Genomic DNA, 20,382 nt, shown 5'->3' with positions numbered 1-20,382 from the left:
TTTGGTACTGGTACAATACAAGATGTCTTCCACAGAGCCCGGGCCCACCCCAACTGTAGACTCAGGTTGAAGATCTTCTGGAGAGGTTGACACAGTTGGGCAGCACAGTCAGAGTATCTGCAGCAGTGGAGATGGACACATGTGTAGGTGGAGGAGAAGGAGGCACTGTGGTGGAGAAACACACATGTGGAGGAGAAGAAGGAGCTGCAGTTGAGATGCATCCATGTGGAGGAGAAGGAGCAGCAGTGGAAGTGGGTGTGGCCACAGTGTCAAGTTCATTGGCTCTGTCCACATCACCCACTATTGGCTGTCTTTTCTTTTTGTTGTAGCCAGAGATGGTGTTGATTGCTGGATGTTGCTGCGTTGTAAATTTCTTTCAATCTTCTTTTTGTATTCCACCTTTGCCATCTTCAATCTCCTCTTCAACTCATGTTGCACCTGTTTGAGCTGTTCTTTGTCACCGTCTCTAAAAGCTTCCTTTTTCTGGTTGAAGATTGCTTTTATGTCACTTGTGATCCAGGGTTTGTTATTGGGGAAACATCGTACAGTCTTTGTAGGTATGACTGTATCTTTACAGAGGTTGATATACTCAGTAAAACAATCAATCTGACTGTCAATGTCCATACTGTTCCTGTCTGTTTCCAGCAGCACATTCCAATCTGTGCATTCAAAGCAGTCCCTTAAAGCCTCACTAGCCTCAGGTGTCCATTTCCTGACTGTGAGACAGATGTCACCACATTTACATAAATATAACAGCGTTAAAATGAACAGATCAGTCCATATTAAATTTTGTTTTATTTTATTAAGATACATAACAGTTTGGATTTTTATTATAGCTCCATTACAGACCGAATAACATCATTAACTGCTGTTACTACGACTACTACTGTTATTTTTTGTGAGAAAAAGTGTTAGTGGAGCAATATGATCGGACCGCGCTATTTCAGCCATAACTCTAATGTAACCTATCTCACCTCGTAAATGGTCACAGTTTAGTAATTAATGTTACTCAACAGCGTTTACACTGCAGTGTGTCTCAAGAATAAAATATGAGATACTACTTTTGCTGAAAATATCGTTGGAAAAGAGGATATGATGAGCCTTGCTAACCTGATGTGTCATTCATAAAAAAGTAGAATATTGAGTTATAACCGACCAGTCTGATGTGTGTAGAGGTGTGTGTCGTTACAATGTATCAGCCTGGTGTCTTTTTCAGCCTATTAAATGAAGGTAAACACAGTGAACCAATGTGCGTAATGGCACTAGGCTCTGGGGCAGCACCTCAGAGGCTTCAGATTTATCAACATATCAGTCCTGCTGCCTTAATGAACTGAGAAGGGTTTCACACAATATAAAGGGTCTGTCTTCAGACACTGTCAGAATCACCAATATCCATTTACAGATCAGTACGAGGGGGACAGAATAACAACAATCATAACATCAATGACAATGACACAGCAGCAGCCAGGGAAGGATGCCAACAGGACTGTGAAGGACCGTGAAGGCTCGGCTCAGAATAAGATAATCAGATTGAAAGATTGTAATTTTTAAAAATGCCTGTGTTTTATTTGTCAGTGGAAGTTTTTTCAATGCGAATACTTGTTTCAGTGCCAATACATGTTTCTTTTTTCAGTGCAGATTTGATTTCAATGCCAAATTTTATTTTCAGTGCCAAAATGTAAATGTCACTGTTCTGGCCCCAAAATATTTCTCCCATTTAGCTTCTCTGCACTGGCATCCTGTAAAATCTAGCACAAAATTTCAAATCCTTCTCCTCACCTACAAAGCCTTTAATGGTCAGGCACCATCATATCTTAAAGAGCTCATAGAACCCCTACTAGACCCCACTAGAGCACTATGCTCCCAGAATGCAAGCTTCTGGGAGAAGTTTTGGTCCTTTGTGTGGGTTCACTGTGGGGAAGTGTGGGCAGGGAAAACCCACACAAATCCCATGTGGAGCCCATAGTTGGACTTGCCCACAAAAACCCACATGGGCCCCCGGTGGGATAGACCATGCAGGGCCCACAACAGTCTTGCCCTTTTGGGCCCCCATCATGGTTATCTGTGGGAAACCCACTGTGGGCTTGCCCACAGAAAGCCCACATGGGCTCCCCTGTAGGATAGCCCGTGCAGGGCCCACAGCAGTTTTTCCCTTTGGGGCCACCATAATAGTTTCCCATGGATACCCACACATACCCCCCTACAGGTTAGCCTCTGCAGGGCCCACAGCAGTTTTACTTCTTCAGGCCCCAATGAGGGTTTCCTTGGGCAACCCATTGTGGGCTTGTCCACAGAATGCCCACATAGACCCCCCTGTGGGATAGCCCGTGCAGGGCCCAAAGCAGTTTTGCACTTTTGGGCCCCATTGAAGGTTTTCTGTGAGCAACCAACTGTGGGCTTGCCCACAGAAAGCCCATATGGGCCCCCCTATGGGATAGTCTGTGTGGGGCCCAAAGCAGTTTTGCCCTTTGGGGCCACCATGAGGGTTTCCCGTGGGATACCTACTGTGGGCTTGCCCACAGAATGCCGACACAGGCCCCCCTGTGGGATAGTCCCTGCGGGGCCCAAGGCAGATAACCAAAAGGACTGGAATGTAAAATTTAAATCTGTATATGTGGTATGAAACATATTGGTTTTTGTCACTTTATTTGAAGATAATTGATTGGCTGTAGTTCCTGTCACTGTTTGTTAAAAGTTTTGATCTGCTGAAGGCCTTTTGATTGTTTTTCTCACCCTAATCCCAGCAAACATGCCCCTTTAGAACCCATGTGAAATGCAGGGCACATGTGGGCCCCACACTATGGGGTTCAGGTGGTGCCCTAGTGGGACAGCCTACACCCAGCCCAAAGTGTTGGCTGAGTGCTGCTGGCCCACTGTGGGTCCGCTGAAGGCCTTTGGATTGGTTTTCTCAACCTAATGGTGGAACATGATTATCTAATCACCACCAGCTGTGCTACTGGGTGTGGCCTATATAACAGTGCCTGTGTCATACTATGATTGCTGATCTTGAAGAGGGCCGGAATGTCATCCATATAAAAGGGAAATGCATATGGAGCCAGAGTGTGCACTTTTTTCCTGCTCTTGAGTCTGCTTCCAGTGATCAGTGCCTCACTACAAACCTTGGTGTGTGTTAATTTTCCATTATATACGAAAGCTTCAGAAACAACCATTTGGACCTTGTGTTCAGATTTTTTGTTTGTTCTTATTCTCTTTGTATTTAACATTGTGGTTCCCTATGAACAGAAGGACCAGAAGATAAATGGCAGAGATCCACTGATGCCCCTGAGGAGATTGATTTATTATGTACTTATTGTGTTCTAATGTGGTTCTATGTGGTCATTGCTCTGTTTTATAAAAATAACGTTGTTTTAGCATGTCATTCAGTATTTAATCCACATGCTCAATTTTGTACTCAATTTTCAATATATTTTCTTCATTTTTTCTTTTTTCTTAATTTTTTACTCTAACCTGACTCTGAATAAATGTAAATGTGGGGCACGCACAGCCCACCTGGGCCCACTGGGGCACATTGCAGGCCCACAGTGGGCCCCATAGTGTAGGGCCCACATGTGCCTTGCATTTCACGTCGGTAATGGGACCCACAGTGGGCTGCCCCTGTGTGGCTCATTTTATTCCTGCAGTGGCCCCACATGGGTCCCAAAGGGGCATGTTTGCTGGGGTTATGCTGCTATAGGCCTAGACTGCCACAGGCCCTATACAAAATTGAATTGAATTGAATTGAATTGATCTGAATTGAAAAAAACAACAAAACCCTCTTTCACCTGTTTGGAAAAAACAATGAAAGAACATGTGTACAGTGTTCACCAAATATCTATTCTTTATTCACTGTTACTGTCTCGCTCACAGGACTCATCAGATAGTAGAAGACATGCCTGGAGTGATAATATTGAAAAAGAAATAATAAAGGCAGTGGAAACAAAGTTGCTTACAGTCACAAGTTTTAACAATCAATACCAGGTTTAAACTTTTACAATGTAAAAAAAAGTGTTTAATTATTATTATACCTATATTACTCCTTGTAACATACACAATTTCAAACCTAACATTCCAGATCAGTGCATTAAATGTAACGAAGATAGAGGGACATTATACCACTGTTCAAGAGAATGTCCTACTATCAAAGATTTTTGGAGGAAAGTGATGTTACATGTTTCCCACATTGTTAATTATGATCTTCCTCTGTGCCCCAAATTATTATGTTTACTATATCTGCCACTGTATGTAACTCAATAGTTGAGACTTAAGTGTGACTAAACTGGAGTTTTTTAATTTTCCTTTTTTTGTGGTTTTTGTTGTCTTTTTGATTATTCTGTTTTGTATGTTTGATATATATGTTTAAAGCAGAATAAATATGATGTTAAAACAAGAAAGGATCCATGCCGCTGCTGTGCATGCATCCTTCCTAAACAGAGTATAGGCTTACATCAACCATGCTTTCCAAGTACCACACAATAAGCCATCCTATATGCCGAGAACAAAACCACATGTAAGTGAAAACTTTTTAAAACAAGTTTAAACATGTGAGGTCTTGTTTACAAACCAATATTCACCCTGCATCTGCAAAGCTCAACATGAACCGATCTGTTACCCTCAATTATGTCTAAATCAATTTCAGTCCCATTTCTATAAAACCTAACCTGACTGTCAATCAAAGACAGGCTCAGAGATGCTGCGGGGCAGTGCTGGCAAAAAACAATAAAATAAAAAACATTATAAAAAATAAAAATAAATTAAAAGCAAGATTGTAGAGGCAGAAGCACCATAGCTACATGTTTTCAGAGGATTATGTTCAGTTTTGTTTCCTCCTGCTCAGCCCAACTTGATGGCAGAGGATCGCACTCCAACCTCTCCAAAATCCTGATGATTTTAGGTTGGCTATCCACGCGATACCTTTATTAATTATTTAAATATTTCTGCACACATATTTGTACTTTAACAGCAAATCTCCAAAGCCCATTTTGTATTCCTTTATTTAAAGATACTGTATGAGGATTGTTGTTTTTCTGTTGGATAAATTTGAACTGATATTTTGCATTTGGAGTCCCTAAATGTTTGCTGGAATTTAAAGCATAAATGAGGACTTTCAAATATGCAGAGTAGGGCTGCAGAGTTTGTGTATCCATTAGCCAAAACAACAAAAGCAGCAGCATCGGTATGCGAGTAGCTGCAGCACACATAACATCGAATGTCTGTTTATTCTGCCATTGTCAGCGTATTGATAATGTATGTTAATATTTGGGGTATTGTGACTTTGTATTTTGGGCTTAAGGTACTTCATGGAAGTGAACTCTATTCTTTCTCTTTTGTGGCGCAGTCAGACCAAAATTCACTTCTCATTCATGTCTACGTGGAACCAATCCGGTCTCACATCAAAATGCGTAATAGCTATATTGGTCCACAGTGCAAAACGTATTAGTTTCACAATAACAGCTCTAAAACTGTGAGATGCCTATGTTTTCTTGGCCTAATTTTTCCTATTGGCCTGCATCCATATCATGTGACTGTCAAGTTTCTGTCTGCCATTCCTTTTATTCTCAGTGGAAAATGCAATATTTTCACTTTCAGCATTTTATTTTCATAATCTTTGTTCAGTGAATGTATATAATGTTTAGTTTGTCAGTTATTATGAAGATTTTTGCAGACTTTCTATCATCACTATGGTGGTTGCTATGGATACTGCTACCGCTGCTGTTATATTATCTGTTTTGTTTTATGTAACTGTTGATGATCTTATATGATGATATGATGTTCTTTCATAAAAAACGTAGATTTTAAGCACCCCAGGGATGAATTGAATTTGAAATCCTGAATTTGAAACAATCACAGCCTGTGATTGGCTGACCGCATGACCTGCCACCTGGAAGTATTTTCCTCACTGTCACCATGTTAAGGTTTTCTTTCAATGATATCTTTAACATTTTTCAACACAAAAACACAAAAGTGCCCTTGATGACTCAAAAATACAATAGCTTAAACGTAGACTTTTCAAAGTATGTGACTATAGAAATTGCTCTGAGAACAGTTTTAATGGCAGAAAAGTTAGCTGTTAATGAAGTGCAATTTTCAACATACTGATAAGCATTCAGGAGGCAGTTTAATATATGCATGATGTGGCTGAACACATATTTTGCATCCATAATAAACAAACTCATTAAACACAGTTTGAAGCACTGCATAACTCCTGCCAACAATGAACACCAACCCAAAACCCCATTTCTAGAATACTAGCTAAAATAAAGTTAGCACAAAAAGTAAGGAAATTTTAGTTTGGTAGATTATTTCTTTGTTGTTCTTGGCAATACATCTTATACCACTGGAAAGCCTGTTTATTTCCCTTTTAAATGGTGCCACATTTGTAAGGAACGTGTATTTGTGGGATGAGCAGCAGAGCTGAGTATGTGGGTTGCGCCCATGAAAAATTTGCCAAATCTCCTCTGCCAATGCCAAACAGCTTATTCTGCCATTGACTCTTGTTTGGTGTTTGGTAGATTGGATGATTGAAGTTTGAAGAAACAAGACATATTGGCAATTTAACAGTTTATTCATTTATCAAACAGGAGCCTTAGTAGCGTGTGGAAGAACCATACACAGCCACAACAGCCTGGCACCTCCTCCTCATGCTGGTCACCAGCCTGGTCACACACTGCTGAGGGATGGCATCCCATTCATCAACCAGCATTTGTCGCAAGTCAGCCAACGTGGTTGTGTTGGTCACTCTGGCATGAACAGCACACCCAAGACCCTCCCACAAGTGTTCAATGGGGTTGAGGTAAGGACAGCTGGCAGGCCATTCCATCCTCTCCACTCCCAAATCCTGGAGGTAGTCTCTGATAAACCCCGCTCTGTTGGGGCAAGCGTTGTCATCTTGGAGGATAGAGTTTGGTCCCAGACTGTGGAGATATGGGATTGCCACTGGTTGCAGAATCTCATCTCGATATCTCTCTGCATTGAGATTGCCTCCAATGATGACAAACCTTGTTTTTCCATTGAGGGAGATGCCACCCCACACCATCACACTGCCTCCGCCAAAAGATGTTACTCAATCGGTAAAGCAATTAGCATAGCGTTCCCTGCATCTTCTCCACACTTTGACCCTAAGATCCAACTGCTGTGGCAGAATCTGGACTCATCGCTGAACATAAGGTTCATCCACATGTTCAGGTTCCAGTGCATGTGTTGCCGACACCAGCGCAAACAGGCCTGACGATGAAGGGCAGTCATGGCAGGCCTCCTGGCAGTCCTATGGGACCGGAGATTGGCTGCATGCAGTCTGTTCCGGATTGTCTGGGCAGAGAGCTGTCGGCCATATCGTCATGCAAACCTTGACTGCAAATCTGTAGAAGACAGCCTACGGTACCTAAGTGCTGACAGAGTGAGGAAACGGTCTTCTTGGGGTGTCGTCTTCTTGGGATGCCTACTTCGCGGCCTGTCTCTGACATCCCCCGTCATATGGAACTTGGCCTTCACTTTGGAGATAGTACTAGGGCTCAATCCAAATAGTGGCGCAACTTGGTTTTGCGGAACACCAGCTGGAAGTTGCCCTATCACACGGGTCCTATCCAGGGCATGCCGATTCTTGGAACAAACACCTACTGACCACTGTAGCAGGGCCCATGCTCACAGGTGCCTGATTGGCACCTGATTGGCAGCACCTGAGGGTACCAGAAGCTCAAAACAAGAGTCAATAGCAACAGCAAAATAAGCTGTTTGGCATTGGCAGAGGAGATTTGGCAAATTTTTCATAGGCGCCACCCACATACTCAGCTCTGCTGCTCATCCCACAAATGCATGTTCCTTAAAAATGTGGCACCATTTAAAAGGGAAATAAACAGGCTTTCCCATGGTATAAGATTTATTGCCAAGAAGCATTTTTACAACAAAGAAATAATCTACCAAACACAAGTTTCCTTACTTTTTGTGCTAAGTTTATCTGAAATAAACCAACATCTTTACTTTTCTTAACATAGATCATCTAGATGCAGTGTAATTCATAGTTCAGCTATACTAGATATTTGATATAATTAGTAGATATATCTTTTTATGTCCTTTTTTTGGATTCCGGTTGCGGCAAACCAACAGCTATTTGAAATGGAATGAAGCCCACCAACAGCAGACAACCCAAAACAGTAGTGGAATGCGTCAAGTCTGTCCACAACACAATGCTCTTCCATAGCCCTCTGCTATCAGAAACTGACAAAAAACTTTATTTCTCAGAATGGAAGGAGAAATAATTAAAAGTGATGGCCTTAACATTAACCTATCGTATTGTTGGGTTATCAAGGGCACTTTTGTGTTTTTGTGTTGAGAAATGTTGAAGATATCATTACAAGAAAACCTTAACATGGTGACAGTGGGGAAAATACTTCCAGGCGGCAGGTACACCGGTCAGCCAATCAGTTCAATCTGATTGAACTTTGATCAATGAAATTGCACTTTGAGGTGGGGGATTGACCTCTCATTAAGGAAATATTTTTTGTATTCTTGTTTTATTAGTAGTGAGTGTAAGGACAGTGACAGAGGATTATGGATAAATAAATCCCCCAGACTATCTTTGTGCGCGCACACACATGCACGCACATCGAATCTTTTGATGTCCTAGGGAGCATCAAAAATGAAAGACTGCATGATTTTTCTTGCAAATCTGTGAGGATTGTCTACATTTTTTATACATTCTCCCAAATGTACTGCATTGTTGGATGAATATTGCAAGAGAAGACTGCCATGAGTCTCTCAAGTGATGTGGAACTTCAACTCCAGGTTGGTATGTATGGTCGATGACAAAAGAGTTGCGCTGTTTGAGCTGTTCCAGCACATCCTTAACCACACTGAAAATTTTGACCGTGAAACAGTACATTGTGCATCGAGACACTCACAGACATCACAAATGACAAGCTTTGACTTCTGTTTTTTTTCTCTTTGCTTTCATTGGCATTTTTCACTTTGCTGATGTGCTCTTTGGAATTCTTCAAAATAAGAGCTTAGAAGTTCAGTTCTGTCTGGCCAGATTTGCAGATTTTTGCCAGAGCCTCAAAGATGAGTGGGGTGATATGGAGGCCATTGGACAGCCAAGTCTAGCCAGAGAAAGACCAGACCCTTGTACGCACTACAGAGAGCTACACACCGCTGTAATCAACAGCATCCTCACACAAATTAAGAATCGATTTGAAGACTGCTGTTTGCTGTCACAGGCCTGGATGAGAACTACAGAACACAGTTCGACCTTGCCAGACTCAGCACTGGCATCTATTTCCATAGAGAAGGAGCTGCATTATTTACAAATAATGTGTGAGTGCTATGTTTTACTCTATTTAAGAGAGACCTATTGCTTCGCATAAACATGTAGTACAAATAACTATGGCAGGGGTTGGCATCAGGGTGGCATCAGAGTTACATTAGAGGAAAACATTAGGAGAAAAAGCCTGAGTTTGAGCATTAATTTAGTATGTGAATCTATATAAAATAGCATATATTGTGCCAGAGATGGACCATCTCCGGAGTCAGGCCAAAGTGTACCTGACCAGCCTCCAAGCAGGTTGCATTTATGTGTCACTGACCATGGCCAAGCTTCTGACTGAATCTCTGTGGTTTGAAGTTTAGTCTCTCTTCTGCGTCCTTGTTTTTACTCTCAGATATCTGCTTTATTTAAACGTTTCCTTGCTTTCAGCCGTATTGGAATGGCACTAAGTTACTGCAGATGAAAACATTTACTGCTGTTGCTGCTTCATACGTGTTCCACTGAAAAAATAATGGAAGGCTTTTATTGTGAAAAATTTATAGGAATTTATGTGTTCATCCACCGTTTTACAGCTGCGACTTTGACCACTAGTCACAGCCATGATGTATACAGCCCGCTGCTTTTTGACTCAAGATAAGTGCGTCATTAGTTAAAGACACACCTTCAAGCGGGTAGCCCTGTGTTCCAGTACATGTGCATGGAAAAGGCCTATAGATCAGCCTGACAGCCGGCCTGAGTGAATACTAATTCAGGATTCTATGACTGTAGGGCTGGTAGCTTAGCTAACTGCTTTCTAGAGGGCTTTCTAGAGGGAAGAAAACCCTGTAGAAATCAAAAGACAAGTTTTATCAGGTAATATACTCAATGCAACTAAATGTAGTGTACGCAAATATAAGTAGTGTGTCATCAGATTGGCCTGTGCAGTATTCCACATTTATCACATAGCAATAAGACAATAGAAAGAGGTTGGCCACTTAACAAATAATTACGAGATGCAGCTACCGATAGATACAGGGGAAAACAGAAGCGCTATCATCTTCCTCTTTTGGTTGCACAATGGTTGAACACACTTCTTTTGTGCCACAAATCAAGCCCTCATTTTCCCGGGAGATCGTACCCAGTGACAGGCAGAATTGCACAGTTAAAGCAGGGCTTATAAGGAACCAATCTAAATGCCAATAGTGTCATTATTCTATAGCCATTACACTGTGCAATCAACGTTTACTTCATAATGATAAGTTAAAGCAAAAAGTTATCCATTTCTACTTTAAGGTTGTATTTGATTGGTATTGCTGGAGGTTTCCAAAAGAGGGTGCAATTGGGCAGTAGATAGAGATGCTGTGTTTCATGTTGACAGTGTCTGATGCCACTTATTATGTATATTATTAGTATGTTAGTATAGTATAGTATATTATTATTATTATTATTATTATTTCAGTATATTGTTTTTGTGTTGTGCCAAGTGGTTGCTGAGTGACATAAAGGAAGATCTAATGGTGATGCTGCAGTAGCCGCTATAGTGCACAGTGGTGTGCATGTGCATTTGTGTTGTTGAAAGTGAAGATCACCTGTCTTGTTGGTGTTGAAGCAGTAGTGCATATACTGCATGATATTTGTGTGTATTTTGTATTCGGCTGTGTTGGCTGTATCGGCACCAACATGAGGAATTTGTGAGTTGGTGTGTATGTGTGTGTGTGTGTGTGTGTGTGTGTGTGTGTGTGTGTGTAGGTAGGTAGGTGGGTGGGGGAGGTTAGTGCAGTTCGTTACTGAAGGCCCTGACTGAAACCCCATGGTACACTGGTCAAACTATGGCAAGAGACTTTTGAGGAATCTTAAGAGGAATTTCTAACCCAATGCATCAAGACATTTGAAAGACATCCATTTAAGGTCTGAACCCAATGTAAGCACTACGGCACCACAGTCTGGTTTGGAGAGTATATTGAGATCCCAGAGCAGTTTGCGGTGAGCCATCACATTTTGGGTCAGTCAACAGCTGGTCTGCAGTCAGTCCAAGTACTTCTCAGCACGCAGAATTTGACAGTACATCAGCATGGAGAACACCAGGGCCAAGATCTGACAAGAGAAGAGAAGGTATGCAAGTCAAATAAATGTGTAACCTGCTAGGAAATAAAAACTCAATAACAGTCAGAATAACTTTTTTATTTGTTTATTTATTATTTGATTATGTTTGAAGCACCAATTTTCCCACAGAATCTTTTTCCTGATTTCTGAGTTCTCAAATTGAATGAAATGCAATCTTTTAAAACATCAAAGCATTTTGTCTGCAATAGCTGACAGAAAAAAATATGTTATCAAGCGCAACATTAACAACGTAACATACTATACTTAATGTGAAGCACTTCTCATCAAGCAGGTTTTTTGTACACAGGCTACACTCAGGACACACTAAACAACTCTGATCAAGACTGACCAAAAAAGAATGTGGAAATACAGCTTAGCTCCTGGGTCCCCACTGACATTTGACACTGATGTTTTTGTATTACAGTAAAATGGTTAGAGATATCAAAATTATGTTAAATAGTAGTAAGATGCTATCTTTCCTATATAATCATTGAATTCAGAAGTGTGCTGCTAACACTCTGGATGTGTGCTGAATTTTAGGGAAGTGCAAGTGTAAGTGTGTAAAGCTTAATAACAATGTATTTTTGTCAATATCTGCTGGGCTTGAGGTGTTATGAACCTAACAGATGGAGAAAACATGACTAAGGTCAGAGATGCATCATATAGATAAAAGAAATGATAAATAAAGGTTGGAGATAACTACCTGCACAACACCAATACACACACCAAACACCAGAACATGGGTGATGTTATCTAGTAGCCACTGCCTGGCCTTCTGGTAACAGGGCTGCAGAAGACAAACAAAGACAGAGTGTGGGGTAGGGGAGGCGCTCAGGAGGAATAGAATAAGTACACCAGGGAAAGTAGAAGAGTAGTAGTAAGGATGAAATGTAGAAAGAAGTGAAGGGAAGAATGATTAGAGTTATCTTAGACATCAATAAAGCCTACATCAATAAAGCCTTGGGACCCTACAATATCATCAAGCTGTAACTGGCAAGACATTTGACACAGACATTTGCATGATACTCTCACAGATTTCCATAATGGACAAATAAACAGATACACTGAGGTAGACCATCTCAGAAGCCATTTAAAATGGAATCCAGTTTATTACAACTTTGGCTATTTATATATTTATTCTGACCATCATTAAAAAAATTTACTCAAATGAATTGCTGAGATCAGGGAACACAGATATGAATAGAATGAGTACTGCAATCTTGGCAGTACTCATCTTGGCAAGATGGCAGTATGACAGTAGACTGGCATTGACCAAGATACCACAAACCTTTGTGGCTAAATATTTTGGACTCCATTGCTGGAATCCATCATTTGTAAAGGTATTCAGGCACACTCACGCATCTGGAGCAAATTTTGATTTCATTTGGGGGATCAGTCAAAAACGAAAACAATTGCCAGTTGAAATTTTACCCCTCTACATTCCAAAAGCCCCCTAATGCTGAGCAGTAAACCAACCTCACTCCAACCATCAACACATTGGTCTGTCCCAACAGAGCAGCAAGATGAGGGCAGCGTTCCATTCAACACATCATACCAGTCTGTTTTGTTCGTTACTCCACAGCATTTGAACTGTGAGAAGAGAGAATAAGATACAAAAAGTAGAGTAATACCACTCAGCTACATAACTCATGTATACACAGTTGACTAGACAGTATTGAGAGGCAGACTCAGGGACAGAGGGTACACAGTGATTTCAGTACTGTCACTAACACTAAGCAGCCAAACAAACCAGCAGGTGGATGTTAGATGTTGTAACTGTTGTAACTGGAGCTGTGATAAAGGAAAGCAAATAAAGAACTTACAGTATAAAGAAAAAGGCAATGGAAATGGTAAATGGACTGCACTTATATAGCATCTTTCTAGTCTTCCATCCACTCAAAGCACTTTTATACTACAAGCCATATTCACCCATTCACACACACACATTCATATGCTGATGGCAGGGGCTGCCATGCAAGGTGCCAACCTGCTCGACAGGAGGATCTAATCATTCACACACTGATGGCACAGCCATTGGGAGCAATTTGGGGTTCAGCATCTTGCCCAAGAACACTTTGACATGTGGACTGGAAGAGCCAGGAACCGAACCACTGATCTTCTGATTAGTGGATGACCCACTCTACCTCCTGAGCCACAGCTGCCCCGGAATGATCTGTGCAGCATCACGCAGGACACTCAGATGTCTGTAGACGTTGAAATGAGAGCTGAAGAGCTTAAGGTAGATGCCTATTCCTATTTTAGCCATTTTCAGCACTACATTTGAAGCACACGGACCCTTTGAGATTGTGACAACTTGACATAATTTGTATTTCCTTTATTGGCATGCAACCTATCCTTTATTCATGAAATATAAGAAGCCATGATTTGCCCTTACCATTTTCTGGACATTGTCCCAGGATTTTTTCAGTCCAGGCTCGGAATTGTAAATATTCATTCCTTCCTTTAATTCACCTTGTGCTTTGGAATCCAGCTGACCAAAGGAAAGAAAGACATACAGTTGATCATTCAATTATGACTTTATCATCAATTAAAACCAGTTATTTTTCTGATGAATAATTTCCCAAAGCCTAATGTTTTGAAGATTGTTTGTTTTGCTTAAAATACCTAAAGACATTCAATTCACAGTAATATTAATTAGTCAAAAGCAAAAAGAAATAGTAATGAATCATTTTTTAGAACCTGGAACAACAGAATGTGATTTTACTTGATAAACGTCTTCAATAGTTAATGAATTCTCAAAACCGTGGTTCACTATTTTTTATTTTTTATTAGTCAATTAACTCTTAGGCACTTAAAATTTAAAGATGAGCTCCTGCCAACATGCTTCAACTTTGACGCAATGCAGTGGAGTGTCATCTGACAAAGCCTAAGACCTGTACTATCTCATTCCTGTGTGCACTGCACACTTCTTCAACTTTTGAACATTGTAGATGGTGAGCTCACCTCATCATGGAAGATGTGTATAACCAACACTAGAGTCACCTCTGTCAGGACCAGGAGCAAAAGGATCACAAAGAACTGCAGAATAGAGAGCAGTTGGAGACTGACATCATAGTGTATACAAGAGCAAGCTATGTAAGCATTAAGATTAGAATATCTGCAATGTGAGCATGAACCGTGAGTTCAGTTTGTGTCTGAGCATTTTTGTTGTATCTCTCTTTTTCCTCTCATTTCCTGCCATCTCCCTACTGTTGGCTATCAAATAAGGGCATAAAAATGCCCAGAAAACATTACAAAAAAAGGAATATCTGCAACTTTGTTGTTATGTGGCTCTCTCACCATGACCAATAGGCAGCGCTGCTCCTTAAGGGCTCCAAGACAACCCAGGAACCCTGTCACCATGGTAATGCCACCAGCAACTAGCAGCAGATTGGCAGCTGAGAGGGATGGGAAGGACAGAGGAAGAGACGAAAACTCTGCTTGCGTGAAGGACAGCCACACTCCAACACCAAACAAACCGCATCCTCCTAGCTTTTAGGAAATGTAATGTCAAATCAGTGTCGAAACGTAGCATTCATCACAATGCAATGTCCTGAAAGTTGTGTTTCTGGTAGAGAGTGGGAAATCACAAATGAATGATGTAACAGTGAGATTAAGTCGACATGTCTGTAGAACTCAATGTTAAATCATTTTCGAGGCATGCACTAAGCATATTAAAACTTATCTCTCCACAACTCTTTAAATTGAGAAATGCTAAACTGGTAGAGGCTACAGAGAAATCTCAAATTAACTTTTTTGGAAATGCATCCACATAAACAAATATAACACCAACTTGGAACAGATTTGTGCAAATACTGACCCAGAAGATGAGGTTAAAGACAAACATCAAATATTTGACACAGGACAAACACCTCCGAGATGCTGACATCCTGCAAAAGAAAGAGAGAAACAGCAGTAGAAGTATGTTTTATGCTTCATGTTACCAGTAAAAATATATTATTGGCTAGAAAGTGCAAAATATCCAATGCTCTGTTACTATGGTGACTGAATGTACAGTATCTTTTATGACTTTGTTGTAGTGTGTTTTGGGTTTCCTTGGTGAGAGGGGTGCAGTGTGATGAGGGAGATGGAAAATTTGTAAAGCAGGATGAAAAAACATTTGGATTGTGTCAGAAGTAGGTTGTATATGTGTACAATCATAAAATGCAATACTAGAGTTTGACAGATTCTCTCAGTTGGTACCACATACAACACCTTCTGTTCTTTTGCTTCCACAGACCTACAAAAAAAAACCTACAGGCTACTGCCAGGATGAACATACACAATTCATTTGTCCACAGTCAACTTGAGAATGTCTTTTTGCTGACTGTGGATTTTGTCCCCAAGTTCTTACATTGGAAATGTTAGGAAACAGTCACTTAACACCTGGTATGGACAAGAGGAATAACTACAGTGAATAAATCTTTTAATGTCAATGTTCATGTGACTATTTTTTACAAGAGACGTGGAAATTTTGTAAACTCATCCTTTAAATCTAGCTGTTTTCTTATGTTTTCAATTATTTCATAGTTTTGATGATGTTACTTAAAACATCCAGACATACATTTTTTTTCTTTTTACACCTTCTGAGTGTGCATGAGTGTTCATGTTTGTGTTCTGATGTTCTGATTTCCTCACACTGCCTGCTGACCCCACACAGGAAGTCAAACTGCTGACAGGAAGGAAGCTCCCTCCCCTCCTCACTAGACCTAATTATACTGCTGAAGGCATTTCCCATGACCACAGCAATCCTGTGACTCACAGGAGAGCTCAGGGCACAGGTCTTTTACCAACAAACCAACATTCTGAGGGAATCATTAATTATCAATTCATGAGTTTGGACATTATATTTATTTGTGTTATGATTTCCAAAGCTCCAGCTGATCAAGTGTGTAAACTGCAAAAAATCTTTTGAATCGTAATATGTTTAATATTTGTGAGTTAGTCAGTGAATTATAAGTGTGTTAGTCAGAGATAGACTGGCTGGCTGGCTGGCATGTCAGTGCATGCAGTCTTGGCGTTATTCCCATCCAGGAATTTGGCCACACAAATAACACCGTGTTATCTGGTGACTTTCAGGACAATGTGTCGTGGTGGTTGTGGTGATGGCAGCTGTTGAAAACACTTTCCGTATTACGTTATGTAAATTAAATGGTGTTGCCACTGAGAAGCATTCACATTTCCTCACTTATTTTTCTGAAATTAATCTTTTTAAATTGCTTATTTGAGATGGAACACTGAGTCTCATTGCAGTATACACACTGATGTTCACAAGTTGAACAGACAGTAGGCTGGTCAAAGCAGTGAATAATAATGAATAGCCTGCTGAATACTGGCTATGTGACTACACATTTTACACAATATTTAGCCACACACTCTACGTTTAGTGTGTGCACAGTGTCAAAGCAGGTCAATTGGTTGAATATGGGCCACTTTCTGATTGAAGATAACAGTATAAAATCACAAGATAGACTGTACTGCCAATTTATAGGCTATGTTTTGTTTTGCACATTATAAGAAACGTTACGTGGTGAATGCTTCTTGATGAGCACAGTTTAATGTATGTAAATGGTTGGTGTAGATGATAAACACATTGATTGATTGATTAAAGTAAAATTGATAAGGCTTTTAGGAGCCAGCTGCCGTCACTATGAGCCACCACAACGCATTTAGCTGAAAGTTGCCAGTTAACACAGTCACTGGTCTTATCTGCTGACTTTCTGGGCACCCATCAGTCTCACCCATCATGGTATTTCATTGATGCTTCACACATGACACAAATCAAATGGCATTTATGTTTTTATGAATGAATTTGTCACCTCCAGCCCATGTCAACCATGTCTCCTAGACATTACTTTCATGAATAATGAAACTGTTTTCCCAGTTACATTGCATTGACAAACATTATCTCTGCCTGGATTATGTTCACAGGTAACATTTTTTCGAATAAATGAAGCTTAATTTATATATGGCTCTGAGGTCATAGGGAGGAGATTGGGGTGGATAGTGAACATACAAGATGCAGGACTCTGACAGCAGAGACCCGGGTTCACATCCTGAGTCCTGTGTGTGTTCAGGTGTAGGCAACAAAAGTAGTGAAAGATGCTAGTGTGGCTTAAATTTTCATAAACATGTTTCATGCTTCAAGACACTGGACTTCATTCTGTATTAAACCAAGACCACAAACTTTCTTGGGAAAAAAAGAGAGAGAAAGTTGAAAGAAAGTTGAGAGAAAACATGATTCAGCAGCATTGTGTTTCTAACAAAACATATGTTGCAATTAAGTTGTATATGAACGTAATTACTAGGAGACAGGGTTGCCAAATGTATACTTTGCGTTGTTTTTGTCAGCCAGTATGGAGATACAGTAGAGTGGTATAACATTGCAACAACCAGGTGGCCACATTGGACCTCCTTTACTGGATTTCTTACATTATAGTATCACTGAATTGAACTTATTATCACATTTTTGCATTATGTATTTTGCCTCTATTTCTAATTCAAAAATACCCCATCATATATGCACCAAAACTTTTTTCCTCAGCCCCTTGCCTCTTGGCCTTTCCACCAAGTTGAGAAAAACATTAATTTTAGAGAACATTTTTAACATTTCAATATTTTTATGCACTGATGTACAGCCCAATGACATTGTTTTTTCAAGTTTACTTACTTTTGGTGGAATGTTGTTGTAAGCCCTTTTGGGTTTTTGTTTTCTTTTAAAAAATCTCACCAGCACAATCATTTTTCCTGCTTTAATGCCTTTATTTTTCGTATCTTATTACATGTGCAAAACAATAAAATAAAACTAAACTTTGACAGGCCAGTGTGTCTGAAGAGATCTCCAGAGGAAGACCATAGTTACATCTTAACACATGTTAATGAAATACCAACATATTCAACTACTATTTGGATTAAATACTTATTCATTTAAACATGCTGAGTTTTGAACATGGTATATAATTGAAGTGGAACTTTGATGATGAGATTTAGCATCGGAATATAGTTCCAACTGAAATTTAAACAGATTTTACCTGAAATTGAGTTTCAGTTCTTTTAAATCTTGTCTTTGTTATGCTCCTCTTCGTAGTTCCCAACTCCTTCACCTTCTGGTTTTGATCTTTTCTTCGTTTTTCCTTTTTAGATCTCCTGTGGATCAGTCCCTGAACCAGCCAGGCTTTTCAACAAGATTTCCTTTCTTCTCTTCTGCTGTAGTGCTCCTCACTAATAGACTGTGTTCACCCCTTTCCCCAATTAACTTGTCTTCTTTCCTGATTCTAAACTTTATACTGACTTTATGTAGTTTTCCATATGGTAGATTGTATTCTCCTCTCTCCTCAACTCTTTCCAGATGTGTGTGTTTTTGCTGTCTCTCTCTGAGCTCCTCCCCATTTTTCCAGTTACATGTCCCTCCCCCAGCCCTCAGCCTCTAAACCTCAGCATGTCTCACTTATTCCACTTTTTCTCTTTGTTCCAGAAATTTGAGGTCACTCTCAGTGATATTCTCCTACATACCTGTACATGCACATGTTCACACAGTTTCACATTTCCTTTACTGACCAAATGATGGATAAAAAGATGGGTATTTTTCAAATCTTTTTTCATGAGGCCAGTGTGTCTTAAAAATAAACATGCAACACAACTATCCCACAAATACTAAAAAGTGTCAATTTTGTATAATGTCACCACTTTTACTTCACATATCTGCCATTTCCAAAGCATACTGTTGCCAGTGCTCTTTATTCCTCTCACTACATTATGAACATCAATTTGCAGAGACCTAAAACTTCAAAGTGAACATAGTCAAAAGTCAAAGTTATAATGATAATATAACTTTGACAATGACTATGTTCACTTTGAAGTTTGGCCTAGCAATGCACAAGTGTAGAATGATTTTAAAAACATCCAAGAATAAATAAAGAAAAATAAAAGCAGATATCTGACTCTATTTTCATGTATGGTTATATATGTTGGGACTTAGTAGGAATAGTTTTGGTTTTTAGCAATAATTAATAAGTATCTTTGATTATTTAAAAAAGTTATTAATATAAATTAATAACAGATTACAGGTAACAGATAACCAAAACAGCGAAAAGAGTCTCAAAAGGGGTCTTCACTTTAAAAATGACAAGATATTAGAAAATATTAATGTCTTGTCATTTTTAAAGGTGAGCAGTGAAGGTTTGAATTCAAGCACTGACCCTGTCACCAAGCTGTTATCACAGTCTGTATGCAAACAATCAGGAAACTTCTCTTTAAATGCATGACAAAGTTTATTAACATTAGCAGTATCAATTATAAATCAGTATGCTTCAATTAACAAACATCTTTCATACAACTATAACTATCAAACACAAGCAATCACAATATGGCAGTTCTACACAGCCAGACAATATATAGCAGCAATACATGTGTGTGTGGTGTGTGTGTGTGTGTGTAGGGGGGGTTGTGAGAGAGGAAGTAGGAGGAACAAGATGTTGGATGTGAACTGCATGAGGTTACATCACACGAGTTCCGGTCAAGATGGCAGACATGATTACGATATTTGACCAGTGACTGTGATTTAATGGTGACCACCAGTCAACCAACACGTGCCTCTGACCACTACAATGGTGTCAGTCTCTAATGACAATGGTGATTGTCTCTGTTGCTTAGCAACACGTGTCTGACTACAGAGTAGTGTATGTGTGTCAAAACGTACATGTACATGCAAGTGGGTTAGTAAAGAGGAGAGGGTGAAAACACGTGGGTGTTCGCCGGCCATGGTCTGATTTCAACAAATAAAATGCAACCCATGATCTCACATACGATGGCAAGCTGACACAGAGCAGTCCAACCAGTTGGATAAGCACAAATCAGTTTAGCGTGATAAACAAAACCAAACAAGCAACAGACAGCAATAATACTTTCTCAGTATTCTCAGCCGCAAAACTGGACTCACAGTCTGTTAATGTCACAACAAACAACAGCAATAAAGGTGAAAATAACACACACCTTAACAACCTATCTCTGCCCAGACTAATGCCTCTTACTTGTGTTGTTTAAGG

The 20,382-nt window shown here is 39.9% G+C and overlaps 1 protein-coding gene across 1 annotated transcript; it reads right to left on the bottom strand.

The window, feature by feature from the left end:
• Positions 1–3,813: 3,813 nt before the first annotated feature.
• On the bottom strand, positions 3,814–18,710 carry LOC137200954 (tetraspanin-4-like). The gene is made up of 8 exons (XM_067615708.1): positions 18,370–18,710; positions 15,159–15,228; positions 14,639–14,830; positions 14,303–14,377; positions 13,734–13,829; positions 12,815–12,928; positions 12,042–12,125; positions 3,814–11,329 (listed from the first exon to the last, which is right to left on the bottom strand). The coding sequence occupies exons 2-8, from the start codon at positions 15,225–15,227 to the stop codon at positions 11,261–11,263; spliced, it is 699 nt and encodes a 232-aa protein (XP_067471809.1). The 5' UTR covers position 15,228; positions 18,370–18,710; the 3' UTR covers positions 3,814–11,260.
• Between the last annotated feature and the right edge of the window lie 1,672 nt (positions 18,711–20,382).

This window comes from Thunnus thynnus, chromosome 17, assembly GCF_963924715.1.
Source record: "Thunnus thynnus chromosome 17, fThuThy2.1, whole genome shotgun sequence".
NCBI classification, from domain to species: Eukaryota; Metazoa; Chordata; class Actinopteri; order Scombriformes; family Scombridae; genus Thunnus; species Thunnus thynnus.
This window is presented reverse-complemented; position numbering and strand designations above follow the sequence as displayed.

Coding starts and splice junctions, on each gene's coding strand:
- LOC137200954 (XM_067615708.1), bottom strand. CDS start 15,227: ATGTCAGCATCTCGGAGGTGTTTGTCCTGTGTCAAATATTTGATGTTT. Junction 14,378..14,638: donor AGCGCTGCCTATTGGTCATG/GTGAGAGAGCCA, acceptor TCTATTCTGCAG/TTCTTTGTGATCCTTTTGCT. Junction 11,330..12,041: donor TGTGTATTGGTGTTGTGCAG/GTAGTTATCTCC, acceptor TTCTCTTGTCAG/ATCTTGGCCCTGGTGTTCTC.